Here is a 24,184-nt window from a genome sequence, read left to right as displayed (position 1 = left end):
ATAATAATTCTATTTCCTAACATCTGTTAGATGGGATTCTGTTGAAAGAGATGTTGCTAACGCAGTCAAACCAGTCTTTTAAGTCCCAGAATACAAAGCAGCAGGATCTTCTGTAAGAAATCACTCATGGAAGAACTACCAGGTGTGGATCAAGTGTCCATGTTTGGAATGAGCTGATTGCAAGCACCTGCTACAAAACCAGGCTGGATTCCCACCCCAAAAGGATGAGAGCATTTTGGAGACAAATCTGGGAATGCCTCCAGGGAATCTTCACTTTGGAACATATCTTGGATGTGCAGATGGTAAGAATGAGAGAGAGAGAGAGAGAGAGAGATTTTATGGCTGATTTGCAGCGCTCAGGGTTTCTGAGAGCGAATGGCATTGAAACCTCTTGTGGGTTTGGGGATGTCCAGAACATTCCCCTAAAGGTTTTTCTCCCCTGTGACTCGCACTGCAAACTTCAAAACATGAGCGTCTCTGCTTCGCATATGGCCACCGCATGTGTGAGCTTTTGAGTCATCATCGGTGATATGAGGCCCAGTTGCTCAATGGCTGAAGGGAAATGTCAGAGGCAGGCAGGAACCCACTTTTCCTGTGTGGGTTATGCAAAGGCCTTCCTCAAACAGCAGCTTCTTTTAACTGTTTCTGGAACACAAAGCCCTGACTTTGTGCCCTGTGATGCTCATGAATCTGGGGCCATTGGAAGGCGGCTCACAAAATGCTCTTTGGAGCAGAGGATAATTTGAGCTGGCAATGGGGATGTTGGAGAATTCGGATGAAAACAGGAGTGGAAACTGCCAGTGTTCGCTCATTTGTCCCATCCAGGAGAAAAATCAATCCTCTGAATACAATAGTTATTTGCTGCTCTTGTTGCTTTCAGCCCGCAAAGGATATGCAATTGATTACAGTTTCCCCCCTCATTTGCATTGTGTTTCCTTTGCATTGAAATAAATGGGTGGCATAATGCAGTGACAATATAACATATGTAAGTTATGTAGTTAATTCTGTAAGCGACATAATTTTACCGCAGTGGACAGCAAGAATAACATAGTTTTTGGCAGAAGACGAACTGCAGCGGAACGGGAACAGTGCTGCATGCAGTACAGAAAATGGTGCTCTTCTTACATCCCATGCTGGGAATAATTTGAGCAGAAAAGTGGCCAGCTTTTATTTCTTTTCTTCTTTTGACATAAAAGAGCTACCAAAATGATCAGAGGGCTAGAGCCCCTTCCCTGCAAAGGACAGCTAATTATTTATTTTATTTATTTATTATTGGATTTATATCCCACCCTTCTTCCCAGCAGGAGCCCAGGGCGGCAATTATTGGGGGGGGGCTCTTAATATAGCAAAATATCATGAATAGTAGGGGGCATCACAGAGTTTTATAGACATGATAGTGGCAATGGTGGAGAACCTCTAACCTGTGGGCCTAATTAAGAATATAAGAAGGCCCCTGCAGTGGATCAGGCCAAAAGGGGCCCATTTAGTCAGTCATCCTCTTCTCACAGTGGTCAGCCCGATGCCCCAAAGAGAAAGCTGCAAGCAAGACCTAACTCTCCCTACTTGTGATTCCTAGCAAATGGCCTCAGTCAGTGTGGGCAGAACATGGCCACAGTGGCTAGTAGCCATTGATAGCCAAACCCTCCTTCATGAATTAGTCTCATCCTCATTCCAACTGTCGGGAATGCTTTGATTTGGATTCCTGCATTGAGCAGGGGGTTGAACTTGATGGCCTTATAGGCCCCTTCCAACTCTACTATTCTATGATTCTTTGAAAGCCCTCCAAGTTGGTGGCCATCACTGCCTCTTCTGGGGTAAATTCCATAGTTTTACTACATGCTGAGTGAAGGACTTTCTTTTGTCTGTCCTGAATCTTTCACCATTCAGCTTAGTTGGATGGTCCCAGTTTCTGGACAGAGAGAGAGAGAAATCTCTCAATCCACTTTCTCCCCACCTTGCATCATTTCCTACATCTTTGTCACGTCACCTATTCCTCACCTTTTCTCTAAACAAAAGCCCCCTAGTGCTGTAACCTTTCCTAATCAGGGGCCACTCCATCCCCTTTGCTTTACAGGTGTGGGGCAGGTAAAAGATGCAGGTGGTCTTAAAAGGAGTTTGAAGGCAACACCGATCATTGGAGCTCCCAAAGAGCACACATTTCTATGGTATGGAGAACATTGCTAAACTGGATGGGCCTCTGGTCTGATCCAGCAGGACTCTTCACATGTCCTTTTGTTGTGAGTGTGCTAACTCTAGAGAGTCTTGGCGTTTGCATTTCTGTCAACTGGTTCGCAAGCAAAACAACAGCCGGTCTTGGGTTCCACCCGGCACCTGGCCAACTTGGCCATTTGCAATTCCTGTAAAGGCAAAAGGCACAGGTGGGGGCCATCTATGGCCTTCGAAGGGCAGTTCCTATCAGCCCAGCCAGGTTAGCCAAGAACAGTCCGGAATGATGGGAACATCTTGGAGGCTTGCAGATGTTCCCTGCCCGTGACATACAGCGTCTTTTAGAACCGTCAGCACAAACTGGATCACACACACACAAAGAGGGCATTCCTTCCCTTTCTGGGGAGTGTGTGTGTCGGAATGTTAAGAGGGTTTTTGGGAAACTGAGTGTGATATCTGTCTAAATATTTTCATGGTGATTTGTTTGGGAGGTCCCGGAGACACCTCCAATTGGGTCAGTTGGTGAGTCTTCGCAAACCGCAGAATGTTCCTTTCGAAAACGCTGGCCCGCCCAGTGCTTTGGCGATTTACAAGACAGCCGGTGCCATAAAACAGGCCCCGATGACCCATATGGAATGAATCCGTCCAAACACTGAGTTGCAAGCAACAGCCCACTTCCGCGTTCCTTTGATGGACGAGAATACCACCGTTGGGGCAGCCCCTACAATCCTCATCGCAACAGTATACAATTCAAAAATTCTTAGTTGAAGGAAAATAAAACTCATAATTATTTATCCACTTCCCCTCCTGTGCTAGGAGCAAATTCCAAACCATATTTGAGAGACTGGAATCCAATTCGATTGGAAAACATTGAAAGCAAGCATTTTTTTAAAAAGCTATTTGGGAATGCATAATCTCTAAAGACTCTATTCCTTTTAGGGTGGGGATTCTGTGCAGGCAATGAATTCGGGGGAAATTGAAATTGTGGCAGGGGTGGGGGTGATCTGGTTAATGAGTGAGATATTGGGGAAATAAATTAATTGTATATGGTTTTATCTATTTGGGGGAATTGAACTAATTTGGAGCAGTTCATTTAACTGGGGGATGGGGTAATTTATTTATTTATTTATTATTTAAATTTATATCTTGCCCTTCCTCCCAAACGGAAGAGGAACTGATGGAGAAGCTCACAACCCAGAATTGATTTAATAAGGCCCTGGTTAATGAATGGACAGCTGGACAGCCATCTGTCGGGAAAGCTTTGATTTGGATTCCTGCATTGAGCAGAGGGTTGGACTTGATGGCCTTATAGGCCCCTTCCATCTCTACTATTCTATGATTCTATAACGGATCTGTCTGTGTGGCACTAGAGCGGTAGAATCTATTCAATGCAGCCTTCCAGCATGTTGGAACCTGTATAGTGGATGGTTAATTCTCCCCCTATTAACAGCTTTTCCAGGAAGATCTCTTGCAAATTCAGTGCTGTTTTGTCTAAGGGATCTGTTGTCTTTTGTTACTGAAAGGGTAGCAAGTTTTTTTTCTGGCCTCAGTGCAGATCAGGAAAAAAAACACCCTGTTGATTTCTTGAGTGTAGGAATTGTGTAATTTGTACTTGGTTCTTGATTATTGCATTTCCTATATTTGTATTGAATTTTGCTGTTCTGTGACCATAATGAATTATTTGACTAATTGAACCATGAAATTTGCTTCCAGAACACAGAATCATAGAATAGTAGAGTTGGAAGGGGCCTATAAGGCCATCAAGTCCAACCCCCTGAAGTCCAACATGACCACCCACTTGGATGGCTTTAAAAGGCTATTAAAACAAATCCATGGAGGAGGAGATGGAGAAGGCTATCAATGGCCTCTGAATACCAGTTGCTAAGGATCACACATGAGGAGAGTCGCTGCTGTACTCAAGCCCTACTGGTGAGTTTCCCAGATGCATCTGGCCGGCCACTGTGAGAACAGGATGCTGGACTAGATGGGCCCCCTTTGGCCACATCCAAATCTTCTAGTGTTTTTATGCTTAGGCAAATCCATAGGGAATCAGGCTCTCCATGGCTACTAGCCATGATGGCTATGTTCTCTTTCCACTGTTGCAGGCAGTAAATGGCTCTGAATACCAGTTGTTGGGAATCCCAGGTGGGGAAAGTTGCTGTTGCGCTCAAGTCCTGCTTGTGGGCTTCCTATGTTGTTGTTGTTGTTGTTGTTGTTGTTAATAATAATAATAATAATAATAATATGCCACCCTGGGCTCCTGCTGGGAGGAAGGGCGGGATATAAATCAAATAAATAATAATAATAATAATGATAAATAAACAATAATAAATTATTATTTTTTATTAAATTAAATTTATTATAATAATAAATTGTTATTGTTATTATTATATCCCACCTTTCCTCCAAGGAGCTCAAGGTGGCATATATGGCTCTCCTCCCTCTCCATTTGATCCTCACAACAACCCTGCGAGCTCGGTTAGGCTGAGAGGCAGTGACTGGTCCAAGATCACCCAGGGAGCTTCATGGCTGAGTGGGGATTTGAACCCTGGCCTCCTGGGTCCTAGTCTGACACCCTAACCGCTACAACGCCATGCGTCTAGTATGGGAGACAACAGATGTTCACGTGGCGTCTTTTGTGGCTAGCTCTGTGCTTCTGCAAAAATCCTAGTGAGGGAAGTCGCCATAGCCTTGAGGCTCACAGCTGCCTGAGTTTTGAAATTCAGTTATGGGGCCTCCTGGAAGCAGTTCTGTTCCTCTAGTTCAAAAGCAAAACTCTGCCGAGATGAGGTTTTGCATTTTCTTTGCTGCAATGACCCCCGGCAGACATGTATCATTTTAATTTGATGTCTTTTTAGGTCATTTTTCCTGGGTAAATGCTCCTCCAAAGCGGCTTTATAAGAATGACAAAAGATTAAAAGAGAACAACCATTTTTTTAAATCTGAAAACTGCAACACTCTGCATATTTTTTTTGTTTCGTTTTAATAGAGCCATCAAGGATATAATTTAACTAGACCATGTGATGAGCAGAAAAGCTCCCTTTCATATAACTTGTCTTCCTGGATCAGACTAGAGATCTGTCTACCCTACCATTTTCTCAAAATTAAACTGTTTTTTTTTTAAATGTACATTACAAAATAAAATCACATATGAAAATGTATGCCAGATTGACATTTTTGCGTGGGCTTTTGCCTAACAAAAGGACGTTTTTAGCAGGCTCAAAAAAGAGTATAGAAGTGGGCCAGTTGCAAAGTATAGTTGCTGCCACACCGAAGGATCCGTTTCTTGCAATGGAAGGATGGAAGTCCTATTGGATCCTATTGGATCAGGCTGAATGCCCACCTAGCCTAGGGGAACACCGGGGGGAAGTAAAATCCCTCCCTTGTAGTTTTTCTCCAAATCATCAAATGTATACTGACCCTGTATGTGGAAATTTTATTTAGCTGTCAACGGTTTGTGGATGCTGCTGGAACCTGCCCAGGAATACTGAACTAAAGCCCGTGTTAAGAAAACATGTTTTGTTGTTGTCATGTGCCTCCAAGTCGACTACAACTTATGGCGACCCTATGAATCAGTGACCTCCAAGAGCATCTGTCATGAACCACCCTGTTCAGATCTTGTAAGTTATGGAATCAATCCATCTCTTGTTTGGCCTTCCTCTTTTTCTACTCCCTGCTGTTTTCCCCAGCATTATTATCTTTTCTCATGAATCATGTCTTCTCATGATGTGTCCAAAGTATGATAACCTCAGTTTAGTGATAGTTCTGGTTTGATTTGTTCTAACACCCAATTATTTGTCTTTTTCACAGTCCATGGTATGCGCAAAGCTCTCTTCCAACACCACATTTCAAATGAGTTGGTTTTTCTCTTATCTGCTTTTTTCACTGTCCAACTTTCACATCCATACATAGAGATCGGGAATACCATGGTCTGAATGATCCTGACTTTAGTGTTCAGTGATACATCTTTGCATTTGAGGACCTTTTCTAGCTCTCTCATAGCTGCCCTCCCCAGTCCTAGCCTTCTTCTGATTTCTTGACTATGGGGGATGCTGCTTTAAAAAGCATGGGCGGCCTCCACATCTTACTCAGAGTAGACCCATTTAAATGAACGGGCATGGCTAACTTAGGATCAGAGCTTGGAAAAGTTACTTTTTTGAACTACAACTCCCATCAGCCCAATCCAGTGGCCATGCTGGCTGGGGCTGATGGGAGTTGTAGTTTAAAAAACCATAACTTTTCCAAGCTCTGGATCATTCATTTCAGTGAATGTAAAAACTGGTTGCATTCAACCTTGCATCTGGACAGCCTCTTGTTCCAATGAGATTCAGGTGGGGGCTCTTGGCTGTGTGCCCTCTTGAAGGGGCCGTGGCTCAATAGCAGAGCATCTGCATTGCATGCAGAAGGATCCAGTGGGCTCAGCCCCCAGCACCTCCAGATTCAGCTGGGGGGGAGGAAAGACCCCTGTGTCGAAAAACTTGGAGAGCTGCTGCCAGTCAGTGTAAACAGTACTGAGCTAGATGGACTAATGGTCGGACTTGGTATCAGGCAGCTACCTAAGTTTCCTCCGAATCCAGGCTCGCCGCAGAGGATGGGGAAACAGCTGGTCTGAACTTTGCCCTTTCACAACCCCCCCCACCCCAAGCATCTCTGAACTATTATACAGGACAAGCCAGTATAACTCCCAACCAAAACAAACCATAAATTATCCTGGAGGGCTAAGGGTTTTTTTCCTTTCCTGGTGTGTTTACTTTTTGCTCAGTGACGCAACTAGTGACTCAGGCTTGTCTTGGGTATAAAAAGCAAATGTCTGCCCAGCAAGCAAGGGAGGAACGGTTTTTCAAAAGGTGCTTTCCAATAAATACAGCTGTAGAAATTTCCCCTGAAGTCTCAAACCTTGACTTTTCCCCACAATGACAAATGCTTTGCATCTTGCTGCCAGCCTCCGTGTGCTGCTCCTTCATTCTCTCCTGGCTGGGGTGGTGGACCCACGGCCCCACGGTGCCCACAAGGAAGCCCATCTTCAGCTAGAGGCTGTCAAACGGGGCATCTTGGCCAGGGTGGGCATGGAACAGCCTCCGGCCATCCGAGAGGCGTTGGACCAGGATGGGATCCGAGAGGCGCGTCAACTCTATTGGGAGAAGGTGTCCCAACTTGGACAGAACCAAACTCAGCTGCCAACACCAGCCACGACCGTTCATCTCCTGAGGCTAAAAGGTAAGCGACCAGCAGTTTTCAGGGTGGAGTCTGTAAGTTGTGCAGTTTTGCGGCCTTCCTTTTTTGTGGTTGTAGTGGATAACTCAGTGAAGATGTAGTGTGTGGCAGCTGCAAAAAAGGCAAATTCCATACTAAGGATCCTTAGGAAAGGAACTGAAAATAAAATTGCTGATATCAGTGGGGCTCTCCTCCCCACTGTGCTATACTAGCTGTATTATCATAACACTGGTATACAAATCTCACAGTAAGTCGCCGTGTGAATGAGCCCTATGGTGCAACCACAGTTGCTGTCCTGTGGACAGTTCTGGTCGTCTCGCCTCAAATAGGATATTGCAGCGCTGGAAAAAGTTTCAAGGAAAGGCAACCAAAATGATCAAGGGGTTGGAAGGGAAAAAAAGGTGATAGATTATGCACGGCATAGAGAAAGTGGACAGAGAAAAGTTTTTCTCCCTCTCTCATAACTCAGCAGGGATATCCAATTAAGCTGAACATTGGAAGATTCAGGACAGACAAAAGAACGTCCTTCACACAGCGGAGAGTTAAAACGATGGAATTTGCTTTCACAAGATTTACTGATGGCCACCAATTTGGATGGCTTTAAAAAAAAGACAAACTCATGGGAGAAGATAAGGCTATCAATGGCTACTAGCCACGGTAGCTATGTTTTCCTTCCACTGTTGGAGACAGTTAATGCCTCTGAATGCCTGCTGCTGGGAATCACATGTGGGGAGAGTTGCTGTTGCGCTCAGGTCCTGTTTGGGGACTTATTAGAAGAGATGAGCATTTTGAATTGATCCCAATATAGAGGATAGAAATGGATGAATCCGTCAATGTCAGCTTCTCATTTTTACAATCTTAAACCCTGTTAAGAACATCAGAAGAGCCTGGTGGATCAGGCCCAAAGGGATCCCATCAAATCCAACATCCTGTTCTCACAGTGGCTAACCAAATGCTTCTCCACATTTCCACGAGTTTGCCGAAATTTCTCCTTTAAAAAAAAACCCTGATGAAAGTTCCTTAGCAATTTAGTGCAAATTTCTCCTGATACACAAATTGTTGTATGCAGTTTTGCCTAATATACACATTTTTGCAAAGCATATTTTGCAAAATTATAACGTAATTTTGTGGGTCATTGCCACTAATATATGCATTTTAATGCAAATTGTACCTCAATCTATGCATTTTTTAATATATTACTTGGCTAGAGAACTGCGCTGCAAAATTTGGAAAAGTGCAGATTTCAAATAAAGGCTGGGGCTTGTATGAATTAGGCTGGTTTGCCTTTAAATGCAAATGTTCTCCCCATCCTTAAAACAGAGTGCACCTCTTAGTACGCCACAACACTTTCCAATAAATAGTAATTCCAGCTCTCCCAGAAAAAGTTTGTTTCTTAAGGGATTTTGAAGCCTGCTCTTAAAAAAAAAACCCCACACAATATGGATTTCAGAAAGTAAAAAGTGCATGGGAGACCGTGCTGTGAGACCAATTTCATCCCCCTCCCTTCTCTGTCTGCAGTTAAGCCTCTGGGCGAAGACTTGGCTGAAAGCCTGCGAGCCACAAGTGGACGCCTCTACAGCCTGGAAGTCTCTAGGACACCAGCACTCCTCCACCAGAACGTCCACGTCCTCAGGGCTGAGCTGGCCTTGTTCAAGCAGTCGATCAACCTTGCCAGTGTCTCCCAGCCGAACTCAACAGGACCAGTTCATGTAAATATCTACAAATTGGGCGACGGGGGCAGAGCGACCCCCACCCTCTTGGCGGCCCCAGCCATCTCGACTGCCTCACCAATCGTCAGCCTCAGGGATACCGTGGAGCAGTGGCTAGCTGGCCCTGAGCCAAGGCTCCATCTGTGGCTGGAGTTTCCGGCTGCAGTGGCCACGTGGTTGGAGGGGCGAGAGTGGCTGCCTCTGAAGGTGGAGACGAAGGACCAGGGTCAAGTCAGGAAGGCGAGGCAGCTGGACGAGGAGTGTGGAAAAGGCGATGGCAAATGCTGCCTGCATTCGTTGAAAGTCTCCTTTGAGGCCATTGGGTGGTCCGATTGGGTGCTGGCTCCCAGCAGCTACTCCATGAAGTTCTGCGAGGGCTCCTGCCCCCACAACTACAAGCCGGCCAGCATGCATGCCCAGATCAAGGCCAGGCTGCACAGCCTGTCCGGGGAGACCCCAGCGCCGTGTTGCGTCCCTGCCGCCTATGAGCCCATGGTGTTGATGCATTACGGCAGCGATGGGAAGGTGGTCACCCAGATCTTCGACGACATGATCGTCACACGGTGCCACTGCGCATAAAAGCCAGAGAGGGTGGGGAGAGACTCTGGGGGGAGAGGCGTCCCGCCTGCCGGGAGCAAGAGATGCAAGTCATGCCTGTGACTGTGCTTTCACGGATGGAAAAGTAGCACTTTTTTGGGAGGGTTTGTGTTTGTGTCTTCTGAACGGCCTTCCACAGGGATGTGGTTGTCCGAAGTCTCGGGGGTCTTATACCCCTTACCTTTTTGGGAGCAGGGTCTCTATGTCTCCAGCATCCTATGAGCCAATCAGCATGAAAGGGGAGGATGTTAGCCACTGAGAAGAGTCTTCTAAACATGCTTCCTGGTCCTTTCTTGCTGATTGATGCCAATCAGAATGAAAGGAGGTAAGTCAGCCACTGAGAAGACTCCTTTCAGTAGCTAGCCCTCCCACCTTTCGTGCTTTTTGCCTCCTGGGGACATCTGTTGTTGTGGGAGAAGGCATTAACAAGGATCTCATTCTCAACCCAGCAGCAAAAAAAGGGGTGTGTGTTGCTGAGACTATCATGAAGGGACCCTGCACTTCTGAATTTGCCACTATCACCAATGACGCTCTAGTTCAATGGCTGTTTGTGGCCTGGCCCAGCAGCTCCTTATTCCTACTAGGTCATTTTCTTTTCTGGGAAGTCATCCCAACCAATCAGGGATCCCAGTGTCAGCATTATGACATGACAGCTTATAAGCACTTTATACACCAAAAAAGGGTTTATTTATAAGTGGATATTAATAAATGTAGATAATAACTGGGGGGGGGAAGGGTATTTTATGAACATTTTAAAAGCAGGGTCTTGGAGCAGGGATTGTGTCCCCATCCTCTGAGCACCCTTTTAGAGCCTCAACCTGTTTGTTGTTCAAAACTGTTTTTTTTTTAATCCTGTTCTCTTATTTATTGCTAACTTATTCTTGTTTGTATCATCAGCATTTTGGTTGTTATTGGTTTATATTATTTATAAAAAGAAGATTTATGGGGGGAAAGAGGAAAACAATTAAGGGAACAATAAAATTATTTGACCAGACGGTTTGCTTGATACTTTGTGTTCTTTGTCCAAAAGGTAGAGATTATGGTAAAACCTCCTCTGAATGTCCCCGGTGCTTGGGGAAATAGTCTGAATTCCATTAGACCCAGAAAATCATATGAATGCATGTAACCCTCCCAACCTCCGTATGCAGGGACGGAAGAGAAAATGTGAAACAAAATTTTAATGTGAATCTATGTAATTCACCCTTCCTGAAAAAATACATGAACCAAAATGCAGCCATCGTTTAAAGTCTGTGCGTCTTTGAATTTTGCAATGCACTTCTCCAACCTGAAAAAAAAAAAGTGCGTTAGGAGAAAATGAATATTATTCATGAAGATAATATACAAAATCTGGGGAAATTGCTTCCAAAAATGTGTATTGTTAGGAGACCTGTACATCTGCATCTGGTCGGTCACTGTGGCCACAGGATGCTGGACTAGGTGGGCCCCCTCTGGCCTGATCCTGCCGCTGTTGAAGGACTCTTCTGAGGTTCTTATGTAAGATGAATTGTTGAAAGTGTTTTTCAAAGCAAAAAAGGGAACTGGTTTATTTTATTTATTTATTTATTTATTTATTAAATTTATTAGTCGCCCATCTGGCTGGTTGTCCAGCCACTCTGGGCGACGTACAAGATAAAAACAATACATTAAAACATTAAAATTTAAAACCATAACAGTAAAAACCTAATCCACCCCAAAAGCCTGCCTGAAGAGCCAGGTCTTCAAGGCCAGGTGGAAGCTCATCATAGAAGGGGCATGGCAGAGATCATTTGGGAGAGAGTTCCACAGGGTGGGGGCCACTATTGAAAAAGCCCTCTCTCTAGTCCTCACCAGTTTAGCTGTTTTAATCGGTGGGATCGAGAGAAGGTCTTCTGAGGCTGATCTTGTTGAGCGGCATCCCTGACGATGCTGGAGGCGCTCCTTCAGATAGACTGGGCTAAAACCGTGTAGGGTTTTAAAGGTCAAAACCAACACCTTGAATTGGGCCCGGTAAACAACCGGTAGCCAGTGCAACTCCTTCAGCACTAGAGTGATGTGATCTTGCCGGCGGCTGCCTTTAATCAGACAAGCCGCCGCATTCTGTACCAGTTGCAGCTTCCGGACCGTTTTCAAGGGTAACCCCACGTACAGCACATTACAGTAGTCTAGGTGAGAGGTGACCAGGGCATGTACCACCGGTGGGAGCAGATGGTTGGGAAGGTAGGGGCACAGCCTCCGTATCAGATGGAGTTGATACAGCGCTGCCCGGCTCACAGCCGAGACTTGAGCCTCCATGGACAGCTGGGAGTCAAGAATGACCCCCAGGCTGCGGACCTGGTCTTTCAGGGGCAATCGTACCCCATTGAGCACCAGGTCCACATCCCCCAGCCTTCCCTTGTCTCCCACAAACAGTACCTCGGTTTTGTCAGGGTTCAGCTTCAGCTTATTCCTTCCCATCCAGCCACTCACCGACTCCAGGCACTTGGACAGGGTTTCTACAGCCAACCTCGGTGAAGATTTAAATGAGAGATAGAGCTGCGTGTCATCCGCATACTGATGACATTGCAGCCCAAATCTCCTGATGATTGCCCCCAGCAGCTTTATATAGATGTTGAACAGCATCAGGGAGAGGATGGAACCCTGTGGCACCCCACAAGTGAGAGGCCAAGGATCCGAGACCTCATCCTCCAATACCACTCTTTGGTACCTACCAGAGAGGAAGGAATGGAACCACTGCAATACAGTGCCCCCCATGCCTAACCTCTTCAGGCGGTCCAGGAGGATAACGTGGTCAACGGTATCGAAAGCCGCTGAGAGATCAAGGAGGACAAGGAAGGTGCATTCGCCCCTATCCCACGCCCTCCTCATATCATCCACCAAGGCGACCAAGGCTGTTTCAGTCCCATGTCCAGGCCTGAAGCCCGATTGAAATGGATCCAGATAATATTTGATTCCATTTATAAAACTCTTCCCATTCAATATCTCAAAGCAATTCCATAGTAAAACTGTCAACAATACAATTTTTTTTTTTTTAAATTCCAGATACAAAACCAGTTCTATATCTCCAAACAAACTAATTGCAGACGGCTGGGAAAATGAGACATTGAGATAAACCAAAACGGACAGATTTGTCCCTTGCCGCGCCTCAGGCAGACCATTGATCCATCTAGCCTGGAATTGTTTCCTTTGACTGACACTGATTCTCATTTCCTAGACGTATTTTAGTTTTGGAAACGCTCAGATTTGATCCTGAGACCTTCGGAACGCAAAGCAGGTGCTCTGTCACTGAGTCAGACTATGGCTTCTCCCTAGATCACGTAGATCTACACTGACCACCACCGGCTCTCCATGCACATCCCCCCCCTCCAGCCCTATCTGGACCTGTCAGGGATGACACTTGCAACAATCTGCATGCACAGCAAATGCTGGATCACTGAGCGATGGCCTTTTCCCTAAAAATAAATATTCTAGTCCTCTTGATTTTAAATAAAGGTCTGGTTTAAAAAAGGCACATAGGAAGTTGCTGTATACCAAGTCAGACCATCTGTTTGTCTACACTGACTGGCAGTGGGTCTGCGGGGTTTCGGATCAACCCAGCCCTACCCGGATATGCACCTGAGCCCTTCTACATGAAATGCAAGGGCTCTGTCACTGAGTTGTGGATGGTGCTTCCTTTAAAGCAAGATTCCAGTCCTCAAGGTACAGGATAAATGTCATGGCCCTGTCAGAGGACTCATCAGACGAGGATGACTCGGGAGTAACAGCAGCAGACCCAGAAGCAGCAGACCCAGAAGGAGAAATGGAGGAAACTCCTGAGAACCCAGCTCCTTCTCCCCCTCAGCTGCAGAGCCCCCCAGACACAGCTGAAGCCCTTCAGCCAGACGCAGGCAGTGAACAGGATACTCCCCCCTCACCTGCAGAACGTAGACAACACAAGGTCAGGCAGAAGAGGGGCAGGCCTGTCCACTTAAGGCCAAAACGCTGAGGGCTCACACCTGCTGACAAACCTGCTCCTTAAAAGACAAACCTTGGGTTCAGCTTGTTGCTGACTACAACGTCAGGCGTGACCACTGTGTGTCTTCCTATCCCCTGAACCTTGACTTGGACTGATCTTTTGGCAAACTAGACCCGGACCTTCACTGATGTCTCTTCTGGATTTCTGGCTTGGCATGTAAGCTTTGAACGGCCTCTGCCCTTATCTTGCTTCTTCCTTGCTAGCCTGGCAGATTTATAGCCAAGCTGCCGGCTGAGGACTTACGGCCTGGCAATTACCAAGGAATCTCCAGCCCTGCCTGCACCCCCACCGACACTGCTGTCTCAGTGAAGAGCTGACAATAAAGGACTGATTTAAACAAGAGCATAGGAATCTGCCTTCTACCAAGACAGACCATTCCTCCATCTAGCTCAGGCAGCAGCTCTCCAGGCACGAAATAGTCCCAGCTATGCCTAGAGATCCCAGGGGTTGAACCTGGGACCTTTTGCAGACAAAGCATGCGCTCTAAACACAGGGAGCATATTGCTTGCTCAGGGGGAATGTGCCAGCTTTGGTCATCATGTTCTTAGCCACCTTCTCTTGCCCCTCCATCTCCCCACAAGTTCATCACTACCCAAACTCCTCTCCAGGCCTGCCCTGTGATTGCACCCCACCCTGGAAACGTGGATACCTTTTCAACCTGGGGAAAGCCCTCCACCTCCACCCACTCGCTTAGGTGGCCTGTCTCAGCCAAGAGGGGAGGATCAATTCACAAGGTAATCCTCAGCTGAGCAGCTGCAAAAACCTTTGCCTTGTTGCCGACCTTGGAATAAATGGCCCTGAGGCTAATCAGTGTTCGGCAAAACCTTTGGGCCTCACGCCAAGGGTATGATCTGTTTGACTCCCAGCCCAGAAACCAAGGCAAGGCCGCATCCTGTCTGCACTCTGGACCCTCTGAATCAAAGCTTTCCTCAAGCTGGATTGTGTTGAGCCACAAGCCATTACAAGGAAATAGGGAATGGGCAAATTCGTCACTTTCTCTCAATGTCTCATTTTTCGTATCACAAATTCTTCACATTTCCGTATCAGTTAGCAATTTTTAAAAAAGTTCTCATGAAGATTTAACAGCATTTTAGTCTGATTTTCTTCTAAAGTACATGTGCCTTCTAAAGTATGCAATTTTGCCTAATGTGTACGTTTTGGCAAAGCAGTGTTTCCCAATATAATGCATTTTTCGATGTTGTTTTCACTAATATATGTCCGTATATAAACACTTCAGCCTACTTTATGCAATTTTTGTAGCCATTACTTGGCTGGTTAGAACCGCATTGCCAAATTCAGAGAAGTGCCAATTTGGAAGGATGGCTGAGTTTCGGTTACGTGCTGTTTTGGAAAGTGTGAATTAAGGAGGTTTATCTGATTTTTCCTCCATCCCTACATGGAAAAAGTCACCTGCCTATTTTTTTTAAAAATGATTTATTTTTGCTTGTTAAAAACAAGTTTCTAGGCCTGCATGAGGAAGTTTGTGCAGACCTGCTTTTCAAGAAGTGGAGAGGACCTTCAGCTGCTATGATTGATCACAGCCAAGTATGGACCAAGATGGGAGTGTTATAGTGACTGACAGGGCAGAGCTGGAAAAGAAAACAGAAGGGAAGTTTGTCTTTGTCTAATCTTCTGCTGCATCAGGGGATTTATATTAACTCATTTCATTTACTACACGTGTACCACATATTTCCTCCAAGGAGCTCAAGGCGGTCTCCCCCTCCCCTCTCTGTGCACACGGACGTATCCTTTAGCCACACAACAGCCCTGTGAAGTAGGTTAGGCAGAGAGAGGGAGAGAGTGGCCGGCCTGAGTTCACCCTGTGGGCTTCATGACCGAGTAGCCCTTCCAATGGGAATGTTGAGCCGTTAAGGAATAATTCCCCAAAATCTCAAAGCTACACTCTTTCCTGTCCCGCTCACAATTGAATCTACAGATGTTTGCAAAGGCATCCCTGTCAATCTCACGTTCTCTGGCCAGTCAGTTCTCTGCCCCACTCAGCCAGCCCTCATCCAAAAGCGTAGCTGTGGCAAAGAGGTCCCTCCCAGGAGGTCTCTACTAGGAACGCTCCTGCTTTATCTGTTGTTATGAGGCTTATCCAGCACAGCCATTATAGCAAATTAGAGAGGAGTCAGGACTGCTTCAAGGACAGTGATATGTGGTAGCCTTAGCCTATATCAGAATGAAAAATTGGTTCTGAGCATGCTCGGAGCTGTTTCCTTGAAGGCCTCATCTCCTCTGGTAACCAGAGATGCAGCAGGGAGTGTTTCCTACTCTGGGGAGCTTGTTTTGTTTTGTTTAGTATTTGTGTGTGTGCATGTGTGATCTTGCTAGAGAAAGAGTGACCAAGCAAGCAAACAACAGTGAGTCTCTTTCTGTAATAAATATTATTTATTTAATTAATTAATGTGTTAGTCACCTCTTACCCAGTGAACTCTAGGCGACTATGGCCAAAACGCTAAAGGAGCACTTTTAAAAAATATGTATTTGTTTCATTAACTCGTGATTGCCTTTGGAATAAGTATTTAACGTTTGCTTTTATTGTTTGATACATTACAATTCTTACATTTATGTAGTATTTATCCTTCATTTCTTTCTAAACTCTAGGCGACTTACAACACATTAAATATATAGCGAATTTTAAAAAAGACAATATACAAAATTTAATACCCAAACAAAAAGGACTAACAGAGCATACCAAAGGCCTGAGTGAAAAGGAAGTTCTTTGCCTGGCGCCTAAAGGTGGATAGAGAGGGCACCAGACGTGCCTCCCTGGGGAGAGCCCACGAACAAGGGCCTCAGATAACAAACACAGGGTCCCGGCTGGTTCATATGGGAGAGGCGGTCCTTGAGATATTGAGATCCTGAACCGCATAAGGCTTTATTGGTCAAACCAGCACTTTGAGTTGAGCCTGTGAACTAATTGGTAGCCAGGGCAGCCATGCCAGAGTTGGTGTTATGTGTGTGGATCGACCTACCCTGAATCTGACCACCGAGCTCTGCGCTAGCTGGAGTCTCACAGAATCATACCTTAGGGAAGTTTTTTCTGATGTCCAGTTGAAATCTGGCTTCCTGCAACTTGAGCCTATAATTCCGTCTCCTGCACTCTGGGATGATCGAGAAGAGATCCTGGCCCTCCTCTATGTGACAACCCTTCATGTACTTGAAGAGTGCTATCATATCTCACCTCAGTCTTCTCTTCTCAAAGTTAAACATGCCCAATTCTTTCAGTCTTTCCTCACAGAGCTTTGTTTCCAGCCCTTATCATCCTTGTTGCCCTTCTCTGAACCTGTTCCAGTTTGTCTGCATCCTTCTTGAAGTGGGGAGACCAGAACTGGACGCAGTACTATTGTGATGAAAACAGCAAGGTTAAAAATTTCAGCCCTCCCAAATCAAAATGCTATTAGCCACCACTAGTTGGGAGTGCATTTATGTGTGGTGTCCACAACCATTTCTCTGGTTTGCAAATGTCCCCAAAGGCCTCAAAGCGGTTAGAGCAGCCCCTGCTTGAACCACTACTTGCTTGAGCCTTCCTGTTGTCAGTCACCAGGCCCTGACATGCGATGATCAGCAGACCCTCCCTTGCCAGCACAACCCTCCTAGCTGGCTTCTTTGCTGACTCAGAGACCAAGGAGCATCCGCAGAGTGGCACCTGCCTCTTTCTCCACTCAAGGTCTCTCCCTTCCAGATCTCCACTGTGCTTCCGGGCACCTTTTCTCGCATACCCTGAGCTCAAGGTCAGGAAAGGTAGGAGTGCTTTGTGGGGAAAAGAGGAAAGTAAAATTGTTTTCTTAAGGTGAAACCCAGCCCCAGAGTTCATAGGAAATGTTAACAAGCTGTGTGGAGCAATTTGGATGGCTTTAAAGGGATAAAGGAAGATTCAGCTATGCTCTCCCTCCACTGTTGGAGGGACTGAATACATGGAATACAAATGGCACTGTGAATACAAGGTTGCTGGGAATCGCAAGAGGAGAGAGTTGCTCTTGCACGCAGGTCCTGCTTGCATGGGCCGCGAAAAAGACAAAAGAATTGGGTGTCAGAACAAATTAAACCAGAACTATCACTGGAAGCTAAAATGATGAAACTGAGGTTATCATACTTTGGACACATAATGAGAAGACATGATTCACTAGAAAAGGCAATAATGCTTGGAAAAGCAGAAGGAAGTAGAAAAAGAGGAAGTCCAAACAAGAGATGGACTGAGTCCGTAAAGGAAGCCACAGACCTGAACTTACATGATCTGAACAGGGTCGTTCACGACAGATGCTATTGGAGGTCACTGATTCATAGGGTCGCCATAAGTCGTAATCGACTTGGAGGCACATAACAACAAATCATTAGAAGCTAAAATGATGAAACTGAGGTTATCATACTTTGGACACATAGCGGGAAGACAGGATTCACTAGAAAAGACAATAATGCTGGGAAAAACAGAAGGGAGTAGAAAAAGAGGAGGGCCAAACAAGAGATGGATTGAGTCCGTAAAGGAAGCCACAGACCTGAACTTACAAGATCTGAACAGGGTGGTTCACGACAGATGCTCTTGGAGGTCACTGATTCATAGGGTCGCCATAAGTCGAAATCGACTTGGAGGCACATAACAACAACAACAACAAAAGGGGCATATCTGGTTGGCCACTGCGAGAACAGGATGCTGGACTAGAGGAGACCCCCTTGGCCTGATGCAGTTGGAGGGCTCTTCTGATCTTATTTTCAATGAGTCTCCTCTGAGTAGGACTAACATTGGGTACAACCCCTTGTGCGGCAAGCAATTAATAATTTGAAATAATAATATTAATCGGTTGCATCCAACTACGTTCTACACAGAGTGGACCCAGTTAAATTAATGAACCTCAGTTAGTCATGTCCACTCAGTGGGTCTCTTCTGAGTAGGATTTGGTTGTATACCACTCAATATAAAGAGTTGTATCCGCTGTTCTACTCAGAGTAGACTCATTGAAATTATTGCTGTTATTGTTCTTATATTTGTTCGTTGCTTATCACTCAGAGTTCTCCAAGCGACTTACAACATTGTTGAAACACAAACAAATATATCAAGGATTAAAAACAAAACCATAAAACAGCCAACCCCGTGACAACTATAGGAAGCTTTGGAAGCACACTAATAACAAATAATATCCTAGTGTATCAAAAGCCTGGGGCAGAAAAGGTAAGCCTTTGCCTGGCACCAGAAAAATGTCAACAGAGACAGACTTCACTAGGGGGGCACATCGTGCAGCTGGGGACCCCCACAGAGAAGGCCCTGTCTCTTGCCTCCAGAGGGGGGACGTGGAGAACCAGCACTTTGAATTGGGCTTGGCAATGTATAGGTGTGACTGACTAAGGAGATGCTGGCCAGCTGACCCCCTAGTCTGGGGGCATTGTTGCTAAATGGCAGGTCTAAGCAGAATAAAACATGGTGTGTGTGAGGGGGTTGCCTTGGCGTGTGTGGGACCTGGGCAGAAGGGCTGGGTGGCTTTAGGGTTACCCAGTTGTGTCTGCCCGGGTCCTCGATGCAGCCCCTGGCCCTGTGCCCACCCAGCTGTGGAGCAGCACCAGTCCAGGTCAGAGGGGCGGGGAGAGGGTGGTCATCACAATGATCCATAAAAATTCCTCTACAAGCCTACTCCTCTGCCTCCATTGCATCCGCTCACCACCTGGCAGAGCTTTTCCGAGTGGTGAATTATTATTATTATTATTATTTATTACATTTGTATACCGCCCCATAGCCAAAGCTGTCTGGGCAGTTTACAACAATTAAAAACATTAAAGACAAATATACAAATTTACAAAACACATTTTTAAAAAACAATTTAAAAACCTGCTAAAATGCTTGGGAGAAGAGGAAAGTCTTGACCGGGTTGCCGAAAAGATAACAGTGTTGGCACCAGGCGCGCCTCGTCAGGGAAATCATTCCATAATTTGGGGCCCACCACTGAGAAGGCCCTCTCCCTTGTTGCCAGACTCCCAGCTTCCCTCGGAGTAGGCACCTGGAGGAGGGCCTTGGATGTTGAGCTTTTCTCATCTGGCCAAGAGGACTTTGCTCTGACAGCCTGCTGCAACAACTCTGGAAGGCACGTTAGGGACAAAAACCACTCCAAGTTGGGCAAAGTTGAATGCCACAATTAGAGCCAGTCCAGTGAAGGCATTCAGAGCACTGTCTGTTCCATTCGTGCTGGGTCAGTTTAAATTGCTGTGGCCTGAGGATGCTGACCAGCTGCTTGAAGAGGTGCAGCTGACTACTTGCCCCCCTGGCCCTGGCCCGTCTGGGCTTCTTAGAGCTAGCAGTTGACTGGGTGGGTCCAGGGAGTGATCAGTGCTTCACTGGGGGAGGGGGAGGGTCACCTGCCTTGATGGAGGCTGTGGTGTGCCCCCTCCTTAAGAATACCTTCTTGGACTCAGAAGGATTAAACAACTATTGCCCAGTGGCAAATGTCCCCTTTTGAGGCAAGGACCTGGAGAGGGTGGCAGTAGTACAGATTCAGGCACGCTTGAAGGAGAAGGGTCCATTTCAGTCTGGCTTTAGGCCCTGTCACGGCACACAAACTGCCCTGGTTGATGACATTTGTTAACAGAAAGATGGGGGCAGTTCCACCTTGCTCATTCTTCTTCTTCTGTCGGTGGCTTTTGATACCCCAATATCCTTCTGGAGCGCCTCAGAGAGGTGGGGATTGGGGGCACTGTACTTCACTGGTTCTGCTCCTACCTTCAGGGCCATTTCCAAAAAGTAGTTATGTGGGGCTACTGCACCGCACCATGGGAGCTTTCCTGTGGTGTCCTGCAGGGTTCCATCTTGTCCCCAATGCTACTGAACATCTTATACGAAGCTGCTGGGAGTGGCTGTCAGGAGATGTGGAGCAAAGCATCACCGATAGGTGGGTGACACTCAGCTCTGTCCTGATTGAAATGGGACAGTGAGAGGCAGCTGAGGTGCTAGACAGATGTCTGAAAGAAGCGATGGGCTGGATGTGGACCAACAAACAAACTGAATCCTGAAAAAGCAGAGGTGTTATGTGTTGCAGGTTCTTGAGTCCGGGAGTTGGGAAGACGGCTTGTTCTGGATGGGATTGCACTCCCCTGGAAGGAGCTTGGGGCACTCTTAGATCGAACATCGTCACTGGAGGTCCAGGTGGCCTCAGTGGCTAGGAGTGCATTTTTCCAGCTCCAGCTGGCTCACCAGCTTTTGAACAGAGAAGACTAAGGCTGTGCACACACTAGTTGACAGATCAAAGTGTTTCCATTAGCTACCCCTGGAAGGGGAACGGGTTGATCTGCCAATCAGCTGCTATATCTCTTTGAAGCTGAGTTTTAAAAAAACCCAACGCACTCAAACTGCTCCCATCTTGTTTTTAAAAGAGTAAAAAGAGGTGCGGTTTGACTAGAGTTGTGTGCCCTCATTCTCTTTTCTGAAAATGAGGGCACACAAGGCTAGTCAAAGTTCAGCCCACAGAACAGTGACTGTGTTTCGACCCTTAGCCACAGTCTTCCATGCTCTGGTAGCTTCCACACTAGATTATTGTAATGCACTTTATGTGAGGCTGCCCTTGAAGATGACTCAGAAACTTCTGATTACTGGCTGCTGTAGGGTTACCAGGTGTCCGGTTTTTGGCCGGATTCTCTGGTTTTTGGGGGTCCCCTCCGGGTGTCCGGGTAGCTCACCTTACTCTCCAGACTCTCAGCTTCAATTAAAAAAAAATTAAGTTTCTAGGTGGTCTGGTTTCTGAGATATACACCGAAACACCACCCCCCACACTGTTAAATCAAACAGATCTGTTATAGCAGCTCCCAGTTCTAACCCCGCCCTATCAGGATTGTAGCCAATAAGTGAAGCCAGGGTTGTGATTTATTGACCCAGGCAGTGCCTAGACTTCATTGCAATGTCAGAAAATGGTGGCTTTGAGACTCTCAGTTTGTTTAAGTAAGAATATGGCTTAAAGTTTTTTCCCCTCTTGTGTGCAAGAGTCAGACCCTGGGCTGTTGCAGAGGGCAGTGCTTTGAAAACCTTGGCAATATGAAAGTATTTAATCCAATATTTGCTTTTCTGGGAGGAAAGCAATGCTAATCCCATGTACCTGGAGTAAACCCCATTGAATTCATTAGCACTTACTTTTGAGTAGACATTGTGCTGTAAATTAATGGGACTTTTGAGTAAACATAGCAAAGAATTGTGTTTGTGTTGTAAATCTTTCTCTCCCTCTCCAATCCTATTTTTAAAGCAATTAGGCAGGGTTTACCTAGGTATCACAGTTTTTATTATGTAGGAAACTAATACTGATTTTTTAAAAAATGTTCTGCAATGACCAACTGGTTTGACAATAAACTATTATATGGGGTGTATTTTTACACCTGCAAGTGTGTGTGTGTATGGAGTCTTTCCAACAACCCTGTGAGGTAGGGTTGGTGATTGGAAACCAAGGCAGCTCACAATAAGAAATAAATCCCTTTAAAAACCAATAACCATAAAACAAGTATAAACAGTTGCAAAACAGCTTAAAGTGGCATGACTCTGAATTTTGGGTTGGATAAATGAAGTTTATTTATATATATATATATTATTTGATTTATATCCCACCCTTCCTCCCAGTAGGAGCCCAGGGCGGCAAACAAAAGCACTAAAAACACTTTAAAAATAATAAAAACAGACTTGAAAACAAAACAAAACATCTTTAAAAACATTTTTAAAAGCTTTAAAAACATTTTTTTTTAAAGAAAATGTTTAAAAACATATTAAAAAGCAATTCCAACACAGACACAGACTGGGATAAGGTCTCAACGTCAAAGGCTTGTTAAAAGAACAAGTTCCTTATCACTTGAGGCTCCCATTGAATACATTGGGACTTGCTTCTGAGTAAACAAACATAGGATTGCACTATAAATATCTTTACCGGTTGTGTAAATAATAAACATTTTTGATAGTCATGCTTATATAAATATTTCTTCATACTGTGTCCCAATAAGTAGCCAATTTCACACTATGGTCGTACAATACTTCCTTTCTTCCTTGGGGTACTCATGCTTCTCTATTGTTTTCATCCTGAGGGGCAGATAGGCTGAGAGATGGTGAGTAGCCCATGGTCACCCACTACACTTTATAGCTCATTTCCATTTTGAAAAATTAATTAAAACAATTTACATGCAGGCAGAATTTATTAAGTGGATCCACACAATTTGATGTGAATTCAAGAGTGAGTTGAAAAGAACAATTTTAAAAGATACTTTTTTAAACAGGAAGGGTTGTAGCTCATTGGTAGGGCATATGCTTTGCTTGCAAAGATCCAAAATCCAATTTCTGGAAAAGACTATTGCCTGGAATCCTGGAGAGCCAATGCTAGTCCATGCTGTCAGTACTGAGCTAGATGGTATCAAATGGCCTGAGTCAGTATAAGGCAGATTCCTTGGTTCCTAAAAGTGGGAAGAGACTCAAGGGCCACAGTGACTCCAAAATTTCTGGGCCCAATTTAAGGTACTCACTTTAGCGTTTAAAGCCCTAAATGACTTAGACCCCAAATATTTGAAAGATCACCTCCTTCCCTGCAGACCCTCTCAGGTGATCAGCAGTGGGGGCCCATTTGGTACTTCTGCCATCCTCAGAAGTTTGGAGGGTGCTGGCCCGGGAGAGGGCCTTTTCTGTGGAATTCCCTCCCCACAGAGCTGCTTCTGGCAACTTAATTGTACAACTTTTTGGCGAATGCTTTACCCTGGCTTTTGTACTTGTGATGTATATTTATAGAATTCATCCTATTCCTGTGGTTGTAATTTAATTTGTTTTTAATATTGAATTTTAAACTGGTATAACCCACCCTGGGACAAGGTGGTGAAGGGTAGGTAATAATAATAATAATAATAATAATAATAATAATAATAATAATAATATCCTGAACACCAGAGCTGCGTTCTCACCATATATTTAAAGCACATTTAAAGCACATGACTTCCCCCAAAGAATCCTGAGTCCTCAGAGAGCTATAATGCCCATCACCACTGCAACTCCCAGGATCCTTTGGGGGAAGTCATGTGCTTTAAATGTATGATGAGTTACGCAACCCAGCAGGTCAATGTCTTCCAAAAAATGGGTGTCCTCACCTGCTTTGGACGGATAAACAGCCCACAGCTTGTTTTGTCCCTTGCCTGGCTGTGGTGGAGCTGAGCCAGCTGCTTGCGGTACTTGGCTGAGCCATGGAGGGCTCCGGCAGTAACACAAACAGGCCCCAAACAGCCTCCTGCCTGCAGGCGAAGGAGTGACCAAGGTTTAGAAAAGAAAGTAGTATTTAAAAAAAACAAACACTCCCACCCCCAAAAACACATTTCTAACTGGGGCGAGGCTGTAATTGCAGCACGGTCCTTCCAGGAAGACTCCAGCTTCTTCTGAAAACAGAGAATGAAGGGTGCTGTTTTTCAAATGAACCAGGAAAGCTGGTCTGCCTTGGGCCCCATTGCCCGGAGGGGCCAATGCCTGCCTTGTGCAGACGGTTAGTAATGGTTCCTCCTCTTGCTGGCCATTTTTTTC

The 24,184-nt window shown here is 45.5% G+C and overlaps 1 protein-coding gene across 1 annotated transcript; it reads left to right on the top strand.

The window, feature by feature from the left end:
• Positions 1-222: 222 nt before the first annotated feature.
• GDF15 (growth differentiation factor 15) lies at positions 223-10,649 on the top strand. Its single transcript, XM_061601272.1, has 5 exons — positions 223-302; positions 3,880-4,095; positions 5,611-5,786; positions 7,109-7,383; positions 8,899-10,649. The coding sequence occupies exons 3-5, from the start codon at positions 5,764-5,766 to the stop codon at positions 9,666-9,668; spliced, it is 1,068 nt and encodes a 355-aa protein (XP_061457256.1). The 5' UTR covers positions 223-302; positions 3,880-4,095; positions 5,611-5,763; the 3' UTR covers positions 9,669-10,649.
• Positions 10,650-24,184: the final 13,535 nt, after the last annotated feature.

Source organism: Rhineura floridana, chromosome 18 (assembly GCF_030035675.1).
Source record: "Rhineura floridana isolate rRhiFlo1 chromosome 18, rRhiFlo1.hap2, whole genome shotgun sequence".
In the NCBI taxonomy this organism is placed as follows: domain Eukaryota; kingdom Metazoa; phylum Chordata; class Lepidosauria; order Squamata; family Rhineuridae; genus Rhineura; species Rhineura floridana.
The sequence above is the reverse complement of the archived record's forward strand: the minus strand, read 5'-3'. Positions and strand labels throughout refer to the sequence as shown.